The sequence below is a fragment of the Rhizophagus irregularis genome, chromosome 27, assembly GCF_026210795.1.
Source record: "Rhizophagus irregularis chromosome 27, complete sequence".
NCBI lineage: Eukaryota > Fungi > Glomeromycota > Glomeromycetes > Glomerales > Glomeraceae > Rhizophagus > Rhizophagus irregularis.
This window is the reverse complement of record NC_089455.1, coordinates 1,934,498-1,955,845: the sequence shown is the minus strand read 5'-3', so window position 1 is coordinate 1,955,845 and position 21,348 is coordinate 1,934,498. Positions and strand designations below refer to the sequence as shown.

Below are 21,348 nucleotides of genomic sequence, written 5' to 3'. Positions count from 1 at the left end.
AACAACCCCTTAACGCGTCACCTGATATGGATACCAATAGTGCTCCTTCTGGCAATCAAATCCCTGATCTGGGTGTGACCCTTCATAACCAGACATCGGAAAATTTTTTGGAATGCAGATCTGCGCAGATCTGCAGGTGACATTTTTGCGCAGATCTGTGATCCTGTCGGCAGTCTTTGGAAAAAAAAATTCATCAAAAACTGCGCAGAATTTCAAGAAGCAAAATTCTGCGAAAATTTTTAAAAAATAAATATTCAAAATAATTCAAATATATTTAATTTCACTGATCATCACAATTATTACAAACAATTTTATATATAGTAATTTATTTAATATGTAATTTATTTAATAAAATATATTCAAAAAAAATTGAAGAATTTCAAATACAAATTTCCGAATTCTGAAAATTAATGTAATACGAAAAAATTCGACGAATGTCAAGAGAATTTCGAATCTAAACTCTTGAGCTGTAAATTTTTTTGATTTAGATTAGTAAAATAAATTAACGCGGTGTAAAAATCATTATATACCAGATAATAACTTTGACTTACTAATTCTTCGTAACTACTACTATTACCATCATCAGCATCGCTCAATTCTTCGATTATAGACGAAATCTCTGGACTTTGTTCTGAATCTTCTTTCACCGCTAACTCCTGCAACAAACGCGAAGTTACAGTAACTTTATTTTTGATCGATTGCTGATAATGGATTATACATTAATATTTGCGAAATATTTTAAAATATTTAACTTCAAAGTACTGATGAACGTTATTATTACCATAAGAAAATCAACTCTCTTTAAAACTAACTTGTCGTTGCATTTAATCCCAGGGCTACTGGGATTTAAGACAATATCGCAGATAACGAGTACATAAACTCAGTGTTCTGAAGGAAGCTCACTGCCTTCGTATGATTTGAAAACAGAAGAGGTTATTTTCGTGAGAATACCTTGATTTTTGAAAAGTTCTCAATATGCTTCTCGCGTTTTTGCACTTTTTTTCCATTCGGCAATCTTTTTAGAGGACGCACTGCTATCCACACGTTCTAACTTCTGCTCACCGAAGTTAGAAAACATGATAGTATTTCAAATATTTGCCGCTAAATCATTTTGCTTGCTTCGGCATTTGTTTTTTATCTTAATAATCAAATAATTTCGGATTATTATTATTATTATTATTGATTATTATTAATGATTTCATGTACTTCTGGTAATAACTTTGATTCGAATAGGGAAATCCACGTATTTCTTCCAAGATTTTCAATATAATGACTGGCATGTTCAGCGAAGTATTTCTCTAAAGCTTCACGGTACTCCATATCTGAGGGAAATAGGATCTTTGGAATAAGTTCTTTGGACACCTTTTTATATGCGCGCTGTAAAGACAATTAGTTATTTTTAAATATCTTGAGATCAAATAAAGTTGCTAAATATATTAAAGTAACTTACGTTCTAAAATTCATCTGAAAGCTCATCGACCACCACAAGTCTCTGTATCATTTGAGAATCTAATCGTTGTTGCTCACTAATACGTCAGCACAATCGATATATTAAAGTGATTTTTTCGTCTAATAATTTCATAGTATAGTTTAATTTCTCGATTGTAAGGTAATGTTCGTTACGTTCTTCGAAGTTACAATGTTCATCATCAATTTGCATAGGTGTGATAGGTGTAGAAGCTCTGATAGGTGTGGGTGCTCTGATAGGTGTGGAAGTTCTTCGGTTTGAATCATCATCGGGTTTAGTTGAAGAATTTTCAAGATTTCTTGTTGAATTATTACCAACAATGGGCGTTAATGATCTACCCTGATTTTTTTTTGCTTGCCACTTTCGATACTTTTTGTAGGATTATTGGATGTTGAAGACTTGAGAATTTCATCTGGAACAACCAACACGAATGGTCCTTCGGTATGGGGTGTTGAAGTTAAAATATTATCGTAATCAGGGCCAGTACGAGTTTCAGTATAAGATATTGAAGCTGAAGCATTATCATCAACATTTCCTGTATCTTGTTATGATACATCATCAGCTGTTGGTGTCGATTGAACAAGCGAAGATTAATTATAATATTAAATTAATGTAAGAAATGCAATTCCTTGACGGACTGTACCTGATAAAATTTGAGATAATATATTTCCAGTTTTTTGAGAAGCTTCATCTTTTTTTCCGGACTATTATGGGAAACTTTCGTTTTTTTCTTTGCATTTTTTCCAGTTTTTTTTCTTAGTATTTTTCGTTGACATTATTAACAACTAATTTAGAAAATTGTATAGGAAAAAATATACTTGAAATTTACAAAACAATTTAAATAAAAAATTGATTACTGAAATCGATAAAAAAATCCAAAATCTATAAATTAAATAATTTAATTATCAGTAAAAATATTAATTAAAATGATTAAAATCTGTAAATTAAAATGATTAAAATTTAAAAATAGAAATAATTAAAAATCTGTAAATTAAAATGATTAAAATTTAAAAATAGAAATAGTTAAAAATCTGTAAATTAAAATGATTAAAATTTAGAAATAGAAATAGTTAAAAATCTACAAATTAAAATGATTAAAATTAAATAAAATAATTAAGAAATCTGCAAATTAAAATGATTAAAATTTAAAAATAGAATGATTAAAAATCTGTAAATTAAAATGATTGAACCCCTGCGCCAAAAATGTAAAAAAATCAAAAAAAAAAAATTGAGAATTTACACAAACGAAAAAAATATCAAATTCTTCATTAAAATTCGCAAATTCACAAAATTCATAATTTCGCATTAATTAAAATAATCATTAATAAAATCACTAAAATTCGCTTAAAATTAGCAAAGAACAAATAAAAACAAATATTTACTATACCGCAAATAAATCCTCATAAATTGTTCTTCAAATAAAAATGGTTAGATATCAATGCCAAATTTGTAAAAGAGAATTTTCAACTTACGGCGGTTTAAAACAACATGCCAATGCTAAACATCACAGGAAAATGAGATTCTTCCAACTAAATGAGTCACCAGTACAGCAAAGATCTTTGTTGCAGCCATTAAGAGAAATGATAAGATTAGAACATGATGCAGAACTTTGGAGCACGTCAATTATTATGCCAAATCCAACTACTTCGCAAGAAAAGCTTACATCACAGGATGATGATGATGAGATGAAGCAATTTGAACCTTTATCTCAAGATGAAGACTTAGTAAATATTGCAGATGAGTTAGAAGATGAACCACATTATCATTTGCGAAAAAAATTACGGTCAGAAGAGAGGGTCGAAGCAAATTTTGAAGAATCAGAAGCAGAATCAGAATTAGTAAACTTTGAAGATACTGAATTCATTGATTCTGAAGACCTTCAAGGTGCGTTATTAGATAATGCCATAGATGTAGTTGATGGAAAACCCACACCAGAGCACGTAGTAAAATGGCCAAATGATGCATATTGCGACTTTTTGGAGTTGATAGTAGAGGGTAATATCTCTAATAAGATAGGTGATAAAATAATAAAGTTTTTCAACAAATATAGTAATTTAGACAAATCACCATTGCTAAGTTCAATGAAAAATGGCAAGGATTATCTTAATCAAATAAATTCACCTTTGATAGACTTTAAAGAAAAGGTTGTTGCGACCTATAATGAAATTAATTTTACCCTCTACTATCGCCCACTTTTTCGTGCTATTCAAGCTCTTCTGCAACGACCAGAAGTAGCCAATAACTTCGTCCATAAAGGAATCCAAAATAAAATGAAAGTCTGTATAATAATTTGATTTCCGTCTGCAATGATAAATTACATTATTTATGCTTATTTAGTTGTTTATATTCTCAGGATGATAGAGGTGAAACAAGAATATTTGGCGAACCTTTCGAAGGTAACTGGTGGTTAGAAACTGAAAAGAACCTTCCATTATTAAATCGACTATTGTCCATCATCTTATACTCAGACGCAACAACTTTCGATGGACTTGGGAAATCGATCAGGCCATCCAGTTTTTTAACTGCGGTAACGATTCCAAATCGTGTTCGTAATTTGCCGGGAGAGAAATTCTTTTAGGATTTCTCCCTAAAGTCCAAGATACAGGAATCAAAACAACAAAAAGTTTTCAAAGCTTACAGCGCGATGTATATCATAAATGCTTCAAAATTATGCTCCAACCTTTATTAGAAAAATCTGAAGCGCAATATTTTGGAATTAATGACAAGTGATTACTTTCGCTGCACGGATATCTTTTTTTCTCGCAGATATGCTTGAAGCTGATGATATAACTGCGACATATAAAGGAGCGTGGTGGCAAAATGCCATGCCATACTTGCATGGTTTTGCAAAGTGATCTGAACAATATGAGTCTTAAACTAGAGAATGTACCTCATAAAGAACTCATGAAAATATGAAGCAAGTAATCGACGATGGCCGAAAGAAAGGAGTATTCTGTGCATTCTGTTGAAAATTCCTTCTGGAAATTTCCGTAAATATCTTTATATTTCTGTAATGAATTTCAAAGATGTAAATTTTTATGCATATATAATTTGTTTCAGAAATTTGAATATATACGAAGCCTGCGTTCCTGACCGTATGCACCATATCGATCTTGGACTCTTCAAATACCAATTGGAATTTACACAAGATATTTTGAAGGCAGTCGGAGGAACAGAACTACAAAAAAAATTTGATGATCGACTTCGTCAGATTCCTCGCTTCCCGGGTCTTAAACTCTTACATAAATTAGGACATTTAAACGTACTTACTGTTTCAGACTATTGTAATATAATGAAAATTGCTTTTTTTGTCTTAGATGAAATTTTTGAAGGGAACGAAATAACCTGTAAAGAACTTTGCGAACTTTACGCAAAGTTTAGTAAGATATATATAATGAGCAGGAAAGAAATGTACACTGAAGGAGATCTGAAAATTTTTGAAGTAAATAAAGTTCATAAAGTCACATTGGAAATCATCAACACACTAAAGATTATCAATTATAGTCAGCAATTATTGATTGGTGCATTGATTTCAAAAAGATCTTCTCTTCATTGTCCACTACTGACTGCAATTTTCCGAAGTTATACAGTTGGCGGTATCACGCAGGTAGGACGCTAGTAAACATACAATATATGATTTTATCCTAATTTATTTTGATTGTTTTCAGTGCCTGCTATTAGAAAATATGGTGCATTGAATGGGTTGTTAACGGAAACGTACGAAACCCTTTACAAATCATATGTCAAAATCCCATATCGGTTATCAAACAGAAAAGACGTAATGAGACAATTGGTGAACGCTGTTAGTTGAATCCGACATGACTGAAATCAATTTCTTTGAAATATACATACATTTAATTATAAATTCTAATATTTTTTATAGGTAAAACACAAAGAATTGACATCTTCTGCTAAAAAAGTTATTCATTGTAAAGCCAAAAAATTTGGAAAAGTACTTTGGAAACTAACATTAGATAATATCGACCAAAAAATAAAATCGTTGAAAAAATCTGAAAATCCACTACATTCAAACTTCATTGAAGGGTTATCGCAATTAATTTCAACTTTAGATACCTTTCTGGACACATCTTCGCAGGAGTCCGAAAGTGACGAATTTTACATTAAAATTTATGATTCAGTACACCTGGAAAATAGACATATTTTAAGAACGACAGGAGAATTCCAAGGTAAAGAATGGTTCAGTAATATTGTGGTAACTCCTGCGGAAGATCAAGAGCAATACAATTTGGATGAGGGAGCTTGGTATGGAAAAGTAAGTGAATGATTAAGATTGATAAAGTGTTGTATGTCATTAATCAATTTTCTTTATAAGGTGTTGTTATTATTTAAATTCTTCCGAGGTTTTTTCAAAGAGCCATATGAACTTGCTCTGGTTCGTTGGTTTGATATTATTATGGAGGAACCCGAACTGTATGGGTATCCACAGTTGTATTACACCAAAAAATACAACACAATACCAATCAGTTCAATTAATCAAGAAGTTCATATAGTTCCAAGGTTTGGCAAAGTAAATCGTTATTTGTTAAATAAATACATGTTTTAAAAATTACTGGAAAACTTTAACGAAAGTAAAGTCAGAAAGTTTAAAAAATAAAATTTGTAAATTTGTTGAAAAACTTTAACGAAAGTATTAAAAAAAAACTATTAAAAAACTTTAGCGAAAATAAATTGTCAACGGAAATGATCGAAAAGCTTAATTAAGCTTAATTATTAATTGAAATCGAAAAGTTTAATTAGTTAGTTACTCAAAGTTTAAACGCAATTATAAACCCGCAATTTTGAATTAAAGAATTTCGCAGAGTTTCGCAAAAAAAAGGACAAAAAGTGAAGATCTGCTATTTCACAAAACTTCGCAAACTGGCATGTTTTAAATTTTCTGTTAAATGAAATTCTGCAAAATTGCAGAATTTTGCTGATTTTATAAATAAAAACATTCAATTATCTGCGAAGTTGCAAAGTTTGCAGAACTTCGCAGAAATACACAAAAAATGACAAAAAAAAAGCGGAGATCTGCTAATTTTACAGATCTCCGCAGTTCTGCACCCCAAAAAATTTCCCGATGGAGATGATTTTCAGGCTGCAGCTGTGCCGAATGCTGCCCCTAAAACTCTTAAAAAATTTACCACTAATAAGGCTTTTATTGAGGCTGTCAATAATCTCTTTTTAGAAACCTATGAGTCATACACTGGAAAAGCGCGTATAACTGGTTCTGGCGATGCTAAACGCCACGTTATTCATTTCCATACTGCTGAAGCACGTGACCTATGGCTGGCTTCCATTCTCAACTCCCCTCCCCGATCTTGCTGTTCCACGCATACGATCCTTGCCAACTCGATCCAATAAAGATCTTCAGGCTATCCAAATTACTGATATTCTGTTCTTTATTAAAAAAGATAACCTAATGGCCTATTTCAAGAAATTTGGAAATATTACCAGGATCCCGAACAATATATATATAGATCAGATGAAAATTTCAAAATTTACTAAGATCAATAAGCAAATTATTTTCATTCTGCTAAGCAAATTCAAATTGTAACATTAAAATTGTTTGCATTACTAAGCAATTTATTTTATGACTTTGTAAAATTAAAAAAAATTTTTTGCTAATTTTAATTATTTATATTATTACTTTATTGACAAATTGACATTATTGTATCATATTAATAATGCTATTTTTAATAGTATCACGGTTAAAATAATTAAAAATACTACGTGCTACTAGAGCTCAGCCAAATTCAGGTAACCTGACCTGATCTGACCTGAAATTCAGGTCAGGTATGAGATTTTTAAAAAAAATTCAGGTCGATACGAAGATTGACCTGAAATCGATTACATCACCTAAAACTATTGATTCTACTATATAATAAAAGTGAATCGCAATACCGCAATTCACTTTTTTTATACAAAATCAATATAAAAATATTGAATCGCAATATTTCGAGAAAAAACGTTGTGAAAACGTTTTTTCATAATATTATATTAAAAAAATATTTCATACCATTTTTTTTTGATATTTTAATAATAACGTTGCAAAAACATTTTTTTATAATGTTATATTAAAAAAATGTTTTGCAATATTTTTTTCAATATTTTAATAAAAAACGTTGCAAAAACATTTTTTTCATATCCGCCGATTTGCAGAATTTGCTGATCATCAGTTATGTGGCGTAGTACCAATTAAAATCGATCAAAACCCATTCCTATATAAGAAAAAATGTCAAAAAATATATAAAAAAACTTTTAAGACTTCTCCCAAAATATTTACCTCTTTAACCCAAAACCAGTAAAAGGAGTTTCTAGAAAAAAAAGGAAAAAAATATTATAAAGTTAGTTTATTAGAAAAAACAAAAGAAAACTTTACAAAATTCAGAATATTTAATGATTTAACGAAAAAAAATTAACTGAAAAATAATTAATACTGTAATAATAAATATCAAATAGATTTTAATTAAACAACTAATCAATACATAATCTAAATTCGCTAAAACATCGTTATAAATATTTAGAGTTATTTATTTATTGAAAAGATTTTTTTGAATAATTTTGCTTTCTAAATAAATTTTTTCTATAAACTATAAAAAAAAATAAAAAAACAGCTCCAAGTTGTATCTAATATAAAATAATTACAAATATACTTGCAAAAATTCTCAACTTACTTGATGTAAAAATTGTTTGAAAAGTTGATGGAGGAGTTGATGGGAAGTTTAATAGGAAGTTTACAAAAGAAAAAAATTTTTTTAATGCTACTTTTTGTTGAAGTAATTTCTTAATATCTGTCATATAATCATGTAGCACAAGTGTGATCATTTTTGCAAAACTTAATTTACCTAATTTTTATTAAATTATTGTCAAATTCCTTAATTTAGACAAATTTTGTTAATTCAGCAGATCGGCAGATATGTCATAATATTATATTAAAAAAAAAAGTTTTATACCGTTTTTTTTCAATACTTTAATAAAAATAATCCTGAAATTTTTCAGGTTTCAGGTCAGGTCAGGTCAAATAGACAACCTGATATAACCTGACCTGACCTGACCTGAAAAAAATTTCAGGTTAGGTTTATCAATTAACCTGACCTGACCTGACCTATTCAGAGCTCTACGTGCTATTCCTGTTAAAGTTAGTGAACTACCACCAATTATAACTCCATTTGAATTAATATGATGTATAATATTTTGAGGACACTGATGAGTAAATAGTGTATAACCTTCTACAGTTTGACTTGCAAAAATATTGAGATGAATGGGCAAATATACTTATAATGAAATATAAGACAAATCTTCAATTTGAGTTACTGCATTTTGGCTATAACAATGGTTACCATAACCTTCATAATACATTGCTATTATTTTAGCAATACAAATTTTTGTCCCATACAATGCAATTACATAGTCACTTTGTTGCAATGGAAAATCTTGAGTAATATTTGCCGATTCAACACATATAACTAAATTAAATAATAAATTATTAATATTAAAAATTATATAAATAAATTACATAATTAACATTATATTTACTTTTATTTGTAACTTTATCAGTTTGTTTTTACCTTGATAATTCAAATTTATGTAAACTTGCAAGATTAGCTGTCATTGCCTTCCAATTTTCTTTCCATCGCTTTTCACGTTGTTTAATAAGTTGTACTGCCAGATCATCATTATTCGTAAGATGTGAAATTATATGACTAGCCCTATTTGAATTAATAGTATTTGTGTTTTCATGACCAATCATATATGCATGATTTTGTTTTTCAATTGGTCTTGAATTATATGCTTCATGATCCCTTCATAATTTAATCATAACCAAATAATTCAGCTTTCCTGTTGGAAAAATATATCTAATAGAAGAATCTTTCACGATTATGTTAATACTTAATAATATACTATTAAAAACTTTGATAATATAGTAATATAATTAAAAGAAAAATTCATACCATGAGTAAGTTGTTCATTATTAATTATTCTCATATTATCTAAAGATGAAATAACTTGGGTTTGCCGAATTTGATCATCAACATTCTTAATGTTCAATAAATCAAGAACATTATCAATTCTTTCGGTAGTATGCTTAGATGTTTGACTAATTGCATCAGAAATTTTTTTATCGATTTCAAAGAATTCATTTGAATCATTTTCCAGTTCCAAAGTTGGCTTAATTCCAGTTGATACTTCCAAATTTGGATTATCTATCATTACAAATGGCAGTAATAGTGAATGATTCATATTTGAAGTAGGTTCTATATCAAGTTCTTTAGCAAGTTCAGACGCCAATTTGTAAGAATATTTAACAGCTGAAGTAATATCCTTGTCTGATGGCCAAGTACATAATTCTGCTAACTTGCTTGGATTAATATTTCTGATATTGTAATCAAAATGGTAACCTATTTGAAAGAAATATAAGGGAAAGAAGATTTATAATCGGTTAACTAATAGTAATTTTTACTAGGGCTCCGATCGGTTCAGTTCAGTATGGTTTTTGCCAAAACTGAAATCGAACCAAATTGATTGGTATCGGCATTGTTAATTACCGAAACTAATCGGTTTCAGTAATCATCAATACCAAAACCGACCGGTAAATACCGAAAACCGAACTGATTTACCGATTCATTATCGGTTCAGTTTTAACGTTTTCGCAACGTTTTTTATTAAAAAATGTTTCGCAACGTTTTCTATTAAGTTATTGAAAAAAAACGTTGTGAAACGTTTTTTTTAAAATAAATTAACAAATAAAAAGCGTTTCTAGCGTTTTTATTAAATTATCAAAAAAAATGTTGCGAAACATTTTTTTAAAATAAATTAATTAATAAAAGCGTTTAGCGTTTTTATTAAATTATCAAAAAAGCGTTGTAAAGCGTTTTTTTTAAATAAATTAACAAATAAAATTATTGAAAAAAACGTTGCGAAACGTTTTTTATAAATAAATTAACAAATAAAAATGTTTCACAACGTTTTTATTAAATTATTGAAAAAAATGTTGCGAAACATTTTTTTTAATTAATTAACTAATAAAAAACATTTCACAACGCTTTCTATTAAGTTATTGAAAAAACGTTGCGAAGTAAACGCTTTTTTAAAATTAATTAACTAATAAAAAACGTTCGCAATGTTTTCTATTAAGTTATTGAAAAAACGCTTGCGAAACATTTTTTTTAAATAAATTAACAAATAAAAACGCTTTCGCAACATTTTTATTAAATTATCAAAAAAAATGTTGCGAAACATTTTTTTTAAATTAATTAACTAATAAAAAACGTTTCGCAACGTTTTCTATTAAATTATAGAAAAAATGTTGCAAAAGCGCTTTTTTTTAATAAATTAACAAATAAAAGCGCTTTACATAGCGTTTTTATTAAATTATTGAAAAAATGTTGAAAGAACGCTTTTTTTAATTAATTAACTAATAAAAAAGCGCTTTTGCAACATTTTTCTATTAAGTTACTAAAAAAGCGCTTAGCGAAGCGCTTTTTTTTAAATAAATTAACTAATAAAACGCTTCAATTTAACGCGTTTTTTTCATAACTTAATAGAAAATGTTGCGAAGCGCTTTTTATTAGCTTAATTAATTTAAAAAAATGTTTCGCAATGCTTTTTATTAAATTATCAAAAAAAAAGCGCCTTGTGAAAACGTTTTTTCTATTAAGCTTATGAAAAAAATGTTGCGAAACATTTTTTTAAAATTAATTAACAAATAAAACGCGTTTATAGCGCTTTTTATTAAATTGTTAAAAAAAAACGATGCGTAAAGCGTTTTTTACTTTTTTTAAAAATAAATTCAATTAATAAAAAGCGCTTTTACAACGCTTTTTATTAAATTATTAAAAAAAAAACATTGACACAAGAAACATTTTTTTAAATAAATTAACTAATAAAAACGTTTCCACAAGCGCTTTTTATTAAATTGTCAAAAAAAACATTTCGCGACGTTTTTTATCAACATCACAAAACGTTCAGCAAATCAGTTCGGTAAATTTGCTGAAATGATCAGTAAAATTTACCAAAATGATCGGTAAAATTTACTGAAGTGATCAGTAAAATTTACCAAAATGATCGGTAAAATTTACCGAAACTAATACCGAAAATATCAGTTTGGTAAATCGGTTCAGTAAATTGCAAAACCGATATCGAAACCGAAGTTACCGAAACCGATCGGTAAATTTACTGAAAGGTTCAGTTCATTAAATCAGAATACTGAAACCGTTCCGATACTGAAACTGATCGGTTTGGTTTGGTAATTACTGAAACTGATCAGAGCCCCAATTTTTACTTTCTTTCATTAAAACTAGTAAATAGATAATAATTAATATTACAATAATACTAAAAGTATGCTTGCTTATCATCACGAACTGATTTTTCTTTTTCCAATGTAACATTTTTTGTTCTTAACGCTTTGGTACATTGAGAAATTTTTGGAACTAATTGTAACAATTCTAAATAATTAAAATCAGAATTAATTTGACGCGCTATGCCAAAAAAGTGTTCATAAGCCTCCGATCCATGCATCCATGGTAAAAATGGATAATTTGGGTAATATTCCTGATGTGCTTTTACCAACAAAACTATAGACTCCGCAAGAGAAACAAAAATTGCAAAACTTTGATCAGCTAAAAAGTTCTTGCTAACAGAATAAAATTAGAATACTTTTCACTCATATTTGTTACATATTCTCTTCAAAATCGTAAAAAGAAAAAGGATGTCATTGACATTTTATCGCCTTTTTCAAATTAGTGCGACTATGCGATTTTTGGGTTGTATCATTATGTGAGAATCGATTTTCAAAAGATTTTCAATTTCACGTGACAATCAACAAATAATTAGCCAATGATTACAAGATTACACAAGAATAAAAAATTTATAGTTAATTTCGCGTTTAGAATTTTTTTGTCGCGTAAAAAAATAGTTGAAAATGTATAAAATTGGGACTTGTTTTGGATGTCAAAAGTGTCTCTATTGTGGGGTAAATTTGAAAATAGAAATATGTGATTGTAATAAAACAGCTAAGCCATCCAGAAAAAACTGAACAAATCTCGTTAAAAACGCATTTACAAGAGTCTTTAACCCTATTTCTAATCCTAAACAAATAGATTTTATAAAAAATAAAAATGATAGCTTTGCTTATGGATTTGATTTAGCAAAAGGCTTTCAATTTTCATTCTGTTCAATATGTAATAGTTCTTACCAACGTTTATCTAATAAAAAATCTAAATCTAATAACTCTTCACAAAGAGTTCGTACATCAGAAAATGTGATACAATTAGAAGAAAACATTGAAATAATTAATGTTGAATCTACTACTGAAATTTCACAAGAAAGTACTACGTCAGATGGGTCAACATTTTACAATAAATCCAAACGTAGCAATTCAGAAACTGAAAATTAAGATAGTACTGAATTGGAAATAGAAGTTAATTACAAACTATCTATAAAAAAGGCAGACGGTACTTTTCTTCCAGCTAAAAACTATTCAGTTATAATCTCTGAATTAGATGAGTTTTTACTTTCAATTCAAAATAATATCACAGCTCTTCTCAAAGATGAAAAAATTGATGCTAATGACTATAATGTTTCTTTTAAGTCAGAAAAGACATAAGGAGCTGGTACTTTATTAGTAGATGTACGTGATTTCGAAAATTTCAAATCAGAATATAATAAACTTGTTGCCACAAAAAAAGTTATGCTTATTTCTATTACTATGAATAAAAAAGAAAAACAAGTTGATGTTAAGCGAAAAAAAAGGTAATTTTTAAATTATTATTGATTTTTTTATTCTTAAAAAAATTAATTCTATATTTTTAATTAGGAAACTAATTCAGATGATGATGTAGATCATGACGAGGACTCTATTCCAAATATTTATAATAAAAATAAAGTTCCTAAAATTTCAGATATTTCTTTGCTTGATCAAAGAATTGCAAAGAATGTTACAGAATTACGAAGAGAAACTTGGTGTTCCATGCATAATAGGCATTGTCTAAAAGATCGTGAACCTCATGTTGAAATAAGTAATATGATGTTTTCAACTTGGGCAATAGAAATGATCAGTTTTCTATATATTTATTTAATAGTATTACTTTAATTTAACATTAATATCTAAATATTTTAGCTTAACGGACTTGCATCAGTTAAAGATCCACCAACCTATCCTTTATTTGCGTACACCAAAAACAGGTCTCAACCCACTTTACCCAACTTTCTAATGATTTACAAAATTCAATTAGTCCTTTTTTTTCCAATTTATTTCAGGCATTAGTTGCGCCTCAACTTCTTCAACAACAAATATCACAACAATCCCCATTACAATCAACATTACAAACAACTCTAGTAAATCACCAAACTTTACCATCAATGATCGAATTTTTACAACAATTAGATGAAGCTGAAGAAACAGGTGATTATTACGTTAAGTTTCTGGAAGGATTTGAGAAGCAAAGAGTTAGAGTTAAACATTTATACAAATTGAATGATACGCAATTTGAAGCTTGTGGGGTAACAACTATTGGAGATATTGAAACCATTAGAGATGCTGCTAAAAAATATAAATAATTGTATTATTTTATTACAATATAATGTATAAATTTACAAATTTTGTTAATAAATTGAATTTGAATTTTGGTTATAATATAAAATTTTAATTTTATTTATTTAAAAATATCCTGATCCTCTAAAATAACCCTCTGCCATTTGAGGAGTAATTTGAGAACAAGCTACAAGTAAAGGATAAATAGGATTATAATTAGTATCTACAAAATATCTATTTCTTCGTAAAAATTGTTTGATCGTAGAAAAAGCAGTTTCTATAGGATTTAAATCCGGTGAATAAGGAGGTAAAAATTCAACTTTTACTCCAAATGCATCTAAATATTCAAGGAGTTCTTGATCGTGATGTATCTTAGCATTGTCAAGGACTAAAACACTATTTGTAGATGGAAATGGATTCATTTGGGGCAACTATAAATTAATTTGATTAGTAAATAGTATAATTAGTTATTATAATATAATTAATAGTATACATACCACTTGAGATACGACAAATTCCTTAAACCTTTGCTTTGTACAACTGCCCTCCATAATATTTACAGCAATTATACCTTTTTTTGTTAATGCAGATAAAAGAGTATACCTTTTGTCTCGAATGAAAATCACCTTTTTTATTGCTTTTGAATTGATTTCAGAATAGCCATAAAAACGTGTTGAAGTACGTTCATCTTTCGATGATTCATCCATAAATACCAATTGATCGATTCTATAGCGACCTATAGATGCAATAAATGCACCTCTTAGCAATTCATTTCTTTCTGAAGCAGCTTTATGTAACTATATAATAATGAATTGAATAATTATTATTTTCTTGCTAATTTTTTTTAAAAAAAACTAAAATTTATCTTTTTACATATAATACTATACCTTTTTACATGTAATACCACAATAAGCCAATGATCTCCATAGAGTTGAAACAGAAACACGTTTTCCAGTTCGTGCCTGCATTTCTTCAATATATTCATCAAGATAATAATCAACATGTTCATGAACAATATCACGCAACACCTAATATTCACAAATTATAATATAAGTTTGACTATCAAACAAGTATTTGGTCTAATTTACAATTTCAAATTATACTTACATTCATATCACTTCTACTAAAAACTTTTTTTCTTCCTGGTGTAAGTTTCCACGGATTTACTACACAACCCCACTTTGCATATATATTCGAATAACTTTCTTAACTAACGTTTCTCCAATATAAAGTAGATTAGCTATTTGTCTTTTTGAATATCCATCATTATGTAGAATATAATGCGTCCATTTGAGATCCTCAGCTAAAGTTTTAGCCATAATAACCGATAAAAATATTTAGAAGAAAATCTTCGCAAACAAATAACTTTATAGTTTTAAAATCAGTAAATATTTGGTAAGTAATATACTTGAAACTTAGTAGACGCGTATTTTACTGTAGAAGCTTTGTGAAATCACTAAAAAAGTATTAGAAATCAGAGATGGCAAAAAAATTTATTAGAAGGGTTCGTTTAAAAATCGCGAAAATTGGGAAATCTAATTAGATTTTCATATGGTTACACGATCAGGATGGGCGCACTAATTTGAAAAGAGCGATAATTCTTTTTAGTGGAGTTATTTCACGGGTTAAGTAGCTATCAATAAGTTCGCCTAATTTTCAAATTATAATTTAATAATGAAAAAAAAGTACCATTAAATAATTATAACAAAATTATTTTTTATCTAACCCATTATGAAAAGATATACAAAAAGTCCTTGCATATCTTCTTCAGTATCGTGAGCTTCATGACAATTTTGTAAATTTCCTGAACAAAATACACGATACGCCACACCATCGTCTTAACAGTCAAGCTTTATTACATCATGACAATACATTACAGAATTAGAAAGATTTGACAATTTTAATAATTGTTCAAATCATGCAGTTGAACTTCCAAGGGTAAGAAGATGGACACCAGACATAATTGCATTACGGCCAGTTTTTTTTGCGTGCTTAGGGTCTTGTACGCAAATAACAGGTTCTACTTTTGAAAAAATTGGGCAGCTGAAATCAACCCCAAGTTTATTATTTTTAAAAGTTAACCGTTCATCTGTTGAATACGACTGAATTGTAACTTGAGCTTTAAATTTGACAATAGCACCATCTGATCCAATTGATAAAATTGGAAGGTTAAGTTGTGGCACTATTTGAGTTAACAATTCTTGATAAAAGCTGGTTATCGTCAACATATTATCAGTTCCGTTATTGGCAATTAATGCAATAACTACTGGAGAGAAATTCGGCAATGGTATCTAATAAATTGAATAGTAAGTATTTGCATATGGGCTGATCCTTGGAATCTAATTTTTTTACACAAAAATAATTTTATTAAAGCAAATATAAATTATCATTTATATAAGAATAATAAATTTATACCAGATAATGCAAAAAAAACTAATTAATTATATAATTTTTAATTTTTTTTTAATATAAGATATCATTAAAATTTAAAAGATCAAATATAACTCTCATGACAAAATCATTGATAATTCTTCGTAGAAATAAGCTATACAAATAAATTTACATTCATTTGAAAGAAAAAATCAAGATCTATCTAATGAATCTAAAATCAAGTGAATTGAATCACTAGTTGTTCAGTAATCACGTTCAGTATATTATTGAATTTTATCTAAATTTGATCATTAATTACTTCACATATAGTGATTCAATTTGAATGATCTTTGCTCCCTAAGGTGATGCCAACTTTTATCTTTAAAATAAATTTAAAATAATTCGTTTAATATATGTAGATGTTTAGGAATCATCAATTATATTATTAATATAAAATTTTATAAGTTTGATAAAATCTGATATAAAAAAATTTATTAAATACCTGTAGATGCAAGCTACACAAATGAAATTATATTCATTTGAAAGAGAAAATTGAGGTCTATCTAATAAGCCTAAAATCGAATGAATTGAATCACTGGATTGTGAATAATTACGTCTAATATATTTATTTTTAATTTTTAAATTTGATTTGACTTTGATCGTTAATTACGCCTCATCCAGTGATCCAATTTTCCTGATCTTTGATTCTTACGATAGAGCAAATTCTCAGCTTTCAAATGAATGTAAAATGATGACGTTAGCATATCTCCAGGAATAATAATGCACGATTTTGTCACCTGCATAAAGTCCGATCTGAAAATTTTATTTCTTACTAAAAAATGCTTTCATAAGAGAATCCCAAATTCTTTTACTTTATTTAAAAGATTTTATTTGCCATTTAAGGATTTTAGTAGAATAAATCTAATAAAATAATTTTAAAAGATAAAAAACAAATATATAATTAGTTATTTTGAAAAAAAATGAATATCTTATTATTCATTTTACAACTATTTTACATCATAATTATTTTTTATTTGCATGTATTTTTTACAAAGAAAAAACAATAAATTAAAGCTAAAAATTATGAAAAAATATGTCTTATCTATGTATATAAAATATTAAGTTTTTTCTTTTACTTACCACTTAAAAATAACTGCTATATTTGCTTATAAACATTTTTGTCATATTTAATAAAAGTGAATAGAAAAATGATGGAAAAGTGATGGGAGTGATGGGGAAAAAGAAGTGGTTATTACCGTTATTTTTGAATATTGATTAAAAAATTTTTTTTTATTTTTTATTAAATCTGAGTTACGTAAATATGTAACACATATTTAATTTAGATTTGTGTAATGTTAATCTTACTAAAATATTAAATTTTTATAAAAATCTTAATTTAGACTAATTCCAAAAATCGGCACATATGATTTACGTTATGTAATTGCTTAAATGAACAATAATTACCACTCAATTACCTGCAATATATAAGCACGCACATCTTTCGCAATTGCTTTTTTTATTTTAATATCATTAATAATCGGTTGAATATCCTCATATGCATTAATTTTAGTTTGTTCAACTGATAGTGTTAATCCAATGATACAGCCTAAAACAGGATTATAACGAAGAGCAGGCTTCAACTTAGTGTTATCAGACATAGCAACAATAGGCTCCTGATAATTTAATATATCAATTAGCCTTTTAAATTTAGCAACGTTTTCAAATGAGAGGTTAGGATTTGTGAGTGTGTCTTCATTATTAGCCCGAAGTTTACTAATTTTATGAAAATTGTTAATTATTTTAGGGAAAATATTAAAGATTAACTAATAAATAAGCAAGTAAAAAATACCGTATATTTTGAATTGTACGTCCTTCCAAATTTTGACGAAAAAGATTAAAAGCCTGAGTACTAAAGCTTTCTAATATAATAAGAAAGTTTGTAAAATCTTCATTATATTGAATATTTTGCTTGCCTTTATTATTATCTTTACGAACTGCAGCTTGAACCATTACTTCACAAAGTCCTGTAAATACAGATTTTTCTTTAAATGCATCCTTGTTTGCTTATCTGCTAATGTAATCCATATATTTGTATCATAATTATCCTTGATAATAGACTAAATCTCACGAAGATCCTAATTTTGCAAATATTTTTTTAAAGAATTATTCTCGAAATAGAATTTTGGTGTAAATTTAAGATTTTTGGGTGCTGATTTTGGTATAGTAAGGCGATGTGCTGAAATAGGATCGTATTTGAGTGTATAACATTCATGACAAATTGTTTTTCCAGAATCAGAATATCCTGTGCATTTCTTAGCACGTACAGCATTACCTATTAACAATATTTGAAAAAGATATTCATTAATTGATCGATAAAGATTACAAAAATATAAACAATAATACTTACAATCTTTATCAATACGCCATCGAGATTCTACATAAATTTTCCAGTTTAATGCACGTTTCTGAGATGGTTTAAGTTTTTTTCTTGTAAATTTGTTAGGAAATTTTTCAGGATACATTTCTTTAGCAATTACTTCAACACGACAAGCTCCACCATAATATGCCAGTGTCCTATTAACATATTTTGCAATTAAATCTGAACACAATCCTAAACATGATTTTCTTTTTCTACCAGTTTTATTAGTAATTGCTGGGCTGATAATCTCTATATTAGCATTTCTTTTTCCATTAATTTCAACCTCATTTTCATCTACTGTAATAATATCATCATCATCCATTATATCTTCTACCTCACTTTTCCAATTATTTCAATCATCATCTGAATCTACATTATCATCATCTTCTTTATCAGCTTTTATAGAATTAAAAAAGTACAAAATACTTTTTTGTTCATTTTTTTTGCATCCTGGACCATTTGCATAGCGATTAATATAGTCTTTGTCATATTTCCTATTAAGTTTTATTGCAACTTCACATATACAAATTACCTTTTTAACACGTATAACTTTGGCAACAAATGGATGTTTTCAGTTTGTAAACGTTGTTTTGAGTATTTCCAACCACCCATAATATGCATAAAAAATGTGAATATGTAAAATAAAAATAACAAATATGCAAAGATGAAGATGTATATGTATAGATAACGATAAGATGTAAAGACAAAGAAGATATTAATATGCATCAAACTTTTTTTTTATTATTTAAAATATATAAAATATGATAATTGCCAAATTGGGTATTTGCTACGCAAACTCATAACCGAGTTTAGTTAAATTTATGGTTTGTTACGCATCTATAAATCTAACTAATTTAAAATTAGACTATTGGTTAAGCAAATGAAAATCTTACATGAGAATAATATTTCTTATGATCGTTATGCAAATATAAATCTGACATATTTATTTATTGTTCAGGATCCTGATTAGGCTGTCTATATATGAAAATGATGTTAATTTGTATAATTTACAATTTGATAGAATTGATTCATATTACATAAGTATGTTTGTAAATCTTTAACTGTTAAAGAAATATAGATATATTATTATAATAAAATTTTTTATATATCATATACATGTAAAATATTTGCATAACATTTATTTAATCATAAATTATATATAGATCTATATTTATAATTCTATATTCATGCAATGAATTTTATATAAAATATTTATATAAAATTTATTTAACTTTAATTTATATGTAAATTTATATTTAAATGATTCTGTATCTATGTTAATTTTATATAAAGGCAATTTCTATTTGTACGTGGGGTGTTTAAATACGGGTCATATTAGTAGATTAAAAATGGCATTCAAAACCTTCTTTAATGCCTTAAGTAAACTTGCAGAGCAGGTGAAAATACATATATTTATCTGTAATATAATAAGAATAAAAAGTCAAAGAGTATAATGTCAGTAGCATTCAATTTCAAATTAAAAAACAAAAAATTAGTCTATTAAAAATTATATTTATATGACTCATGTACAAACACCCCATGTAAACTTAGAAATTTTCTTATATAAAATCCTTACAATATTTCTACAATTATATAAAAAATAAATAAATTACTCATTTATATCACAGATTTATAAAAATTTATATAATAAATTTACATTGGATATATATAGAATTATAGCCCAGTAAAAAGTCCTGTACTGAATTCATATTAGGTTTGTATTGAATTTATACATGAGCCCTTTTGGTACAAAAAATTGGACCATAAATGGGATAAAATTAAAATAAATATGGCCAAATTTTATACCGAATGGGCTCATTTCATAATTGGCCTATATTTGGTACAAGAACTTTTTACTGGGTAGATTTTACATAGACTCTATAAAAAATACAACTCCTGATGTTATGGTTATATGATGATAGGGGAATCACACATAGGGATCTTGTAAGTATACTAAATGTGATTAAATTGGTCATTTATCTCTATACTAGTTATAATACTGCTGTGTAATGCCTTACATGGATCCTAAATTTTTTGAGATTCATCCATATCACATATTCAAAAAACCTGATATATCTAGCTTGGGAGTATTATTCTGGAAGTTAACAAGTCAAAAATCACCTCTTGACTTTGAAAAAAAAACGAAATGCAAATATCCTTTCATTAAAATTTGTAATGGTGTTAGAGAAGAACCTGTTAAAACACAAATGATAAATTTCTTGTACTTTATAAAAGTATAAAACAAAGAATAATAATTTTCTGTAGCATTTTTACAATCATTTTTTACTTTATTTTATTAGAATGTTGGCAGCACAAACCAGATAATAGACCTAATATCTCCTAATATCCATCAAGTAATTTTAGAATTTAATTTTATTAACCTTAGAAACAATAATGTATCAACTACTTTTACTCCAAAAAAGTGAAGAAATGTGAAGATGGGAAATTTATATCGCAATTTTAATATTTATAGAATTAATCGTAACTATATGATTACTTTTCAAATTTTTGTTTAAATGGGTTTAAATGGGTTTCTTTTTGTCTAAAATTTACACA

At 27.5% G+C, this 21,348-nt stretch overlaps 4 protein-coding genes across 4 annotated transcripts; 3 read left to right on the top strand and 1 right to left on the bottom strand.

The window, feature by feature from the left end:
- Positions 1-4,236: 4,236 nt before the first annotated feature.
- OCT59_018290 (uncharacterized protein) lies at positions 4,237-6,032 on the top strand (the record flags this gene model as incomplete). Its single annotated transcript, XM_066148679.1, has 5 exons — positions 4,237-4,319; positions 4,529-5,064; positions 5,137-5,270; positions 5,352-5,741; positions 5,802-6,032. 5 exons carry the CDS (start codon positions 4,237-4,239, stop codon positions 6,030-6,032), a joined length of 1,374 nt encoding a protein of 457 aa, XP_066004584.1.
- Positions 6,033-9,301: 3,269 nt separating this feature from the next.
- On the bottom strand, positions 9,302-10,097 carry OCT59_018289 (uncharacterized protein; the record flags this gene model as incomplete). Its single annotated transcript, XM_066148678.1, has 3 exons — positions 9,302-9,327; positions 9,424-9,845; positions 10,090-10,097. The coding sequence occupies 3 exons, from the start codon at positions 10,095-10,097 to the stop codon at positions 9,302-9,304; spliced, it is 456 nt and encodes a 151-aa protein (XP_066004583.1).
- A 2,321-nt stretch (positions 10,098-12,418) lies between these two features.
- On the top strand, positions 12,419-12,866 carry OCT59_018288 (uncharacterized protein; the record flags this gene model as incomplete). The annotated part of the gene is made up of 2 exons (XM_066148677.1): positions 12,419-12,443; positions 12,571-12,866. The coding sequence occupies 2 exons, from the start codon at positions 12,419-12,421 to the stop codon at positions 12,864-12,866; spliced, it is 321 nt and encodes a 106-aa protein (XP_066004582.1).
- A 312-nt stretch (positions 12,867-13,178) lies between these two features.
- On the top strand, positions 13,179-14,029 carry OCT59_018287 (uncharacterized protein; the record flags this gene model as incomplete). Its single annotated transcript, XM_066148676.1, has 3 exons — positions 13,179-13,205; positions 13,287-13,550; positions 13,730-14,029. 3 exons carry the CDS (start codon positions 13,179-13,181, stop codon positions 14,027-14,029), a joined length of 591 nt encoding a protein of 196 aa, XP_066004581.1.
- Between the last annotated feature and the right edge of the window lie 7,319 nt (positions 14,030-21,348).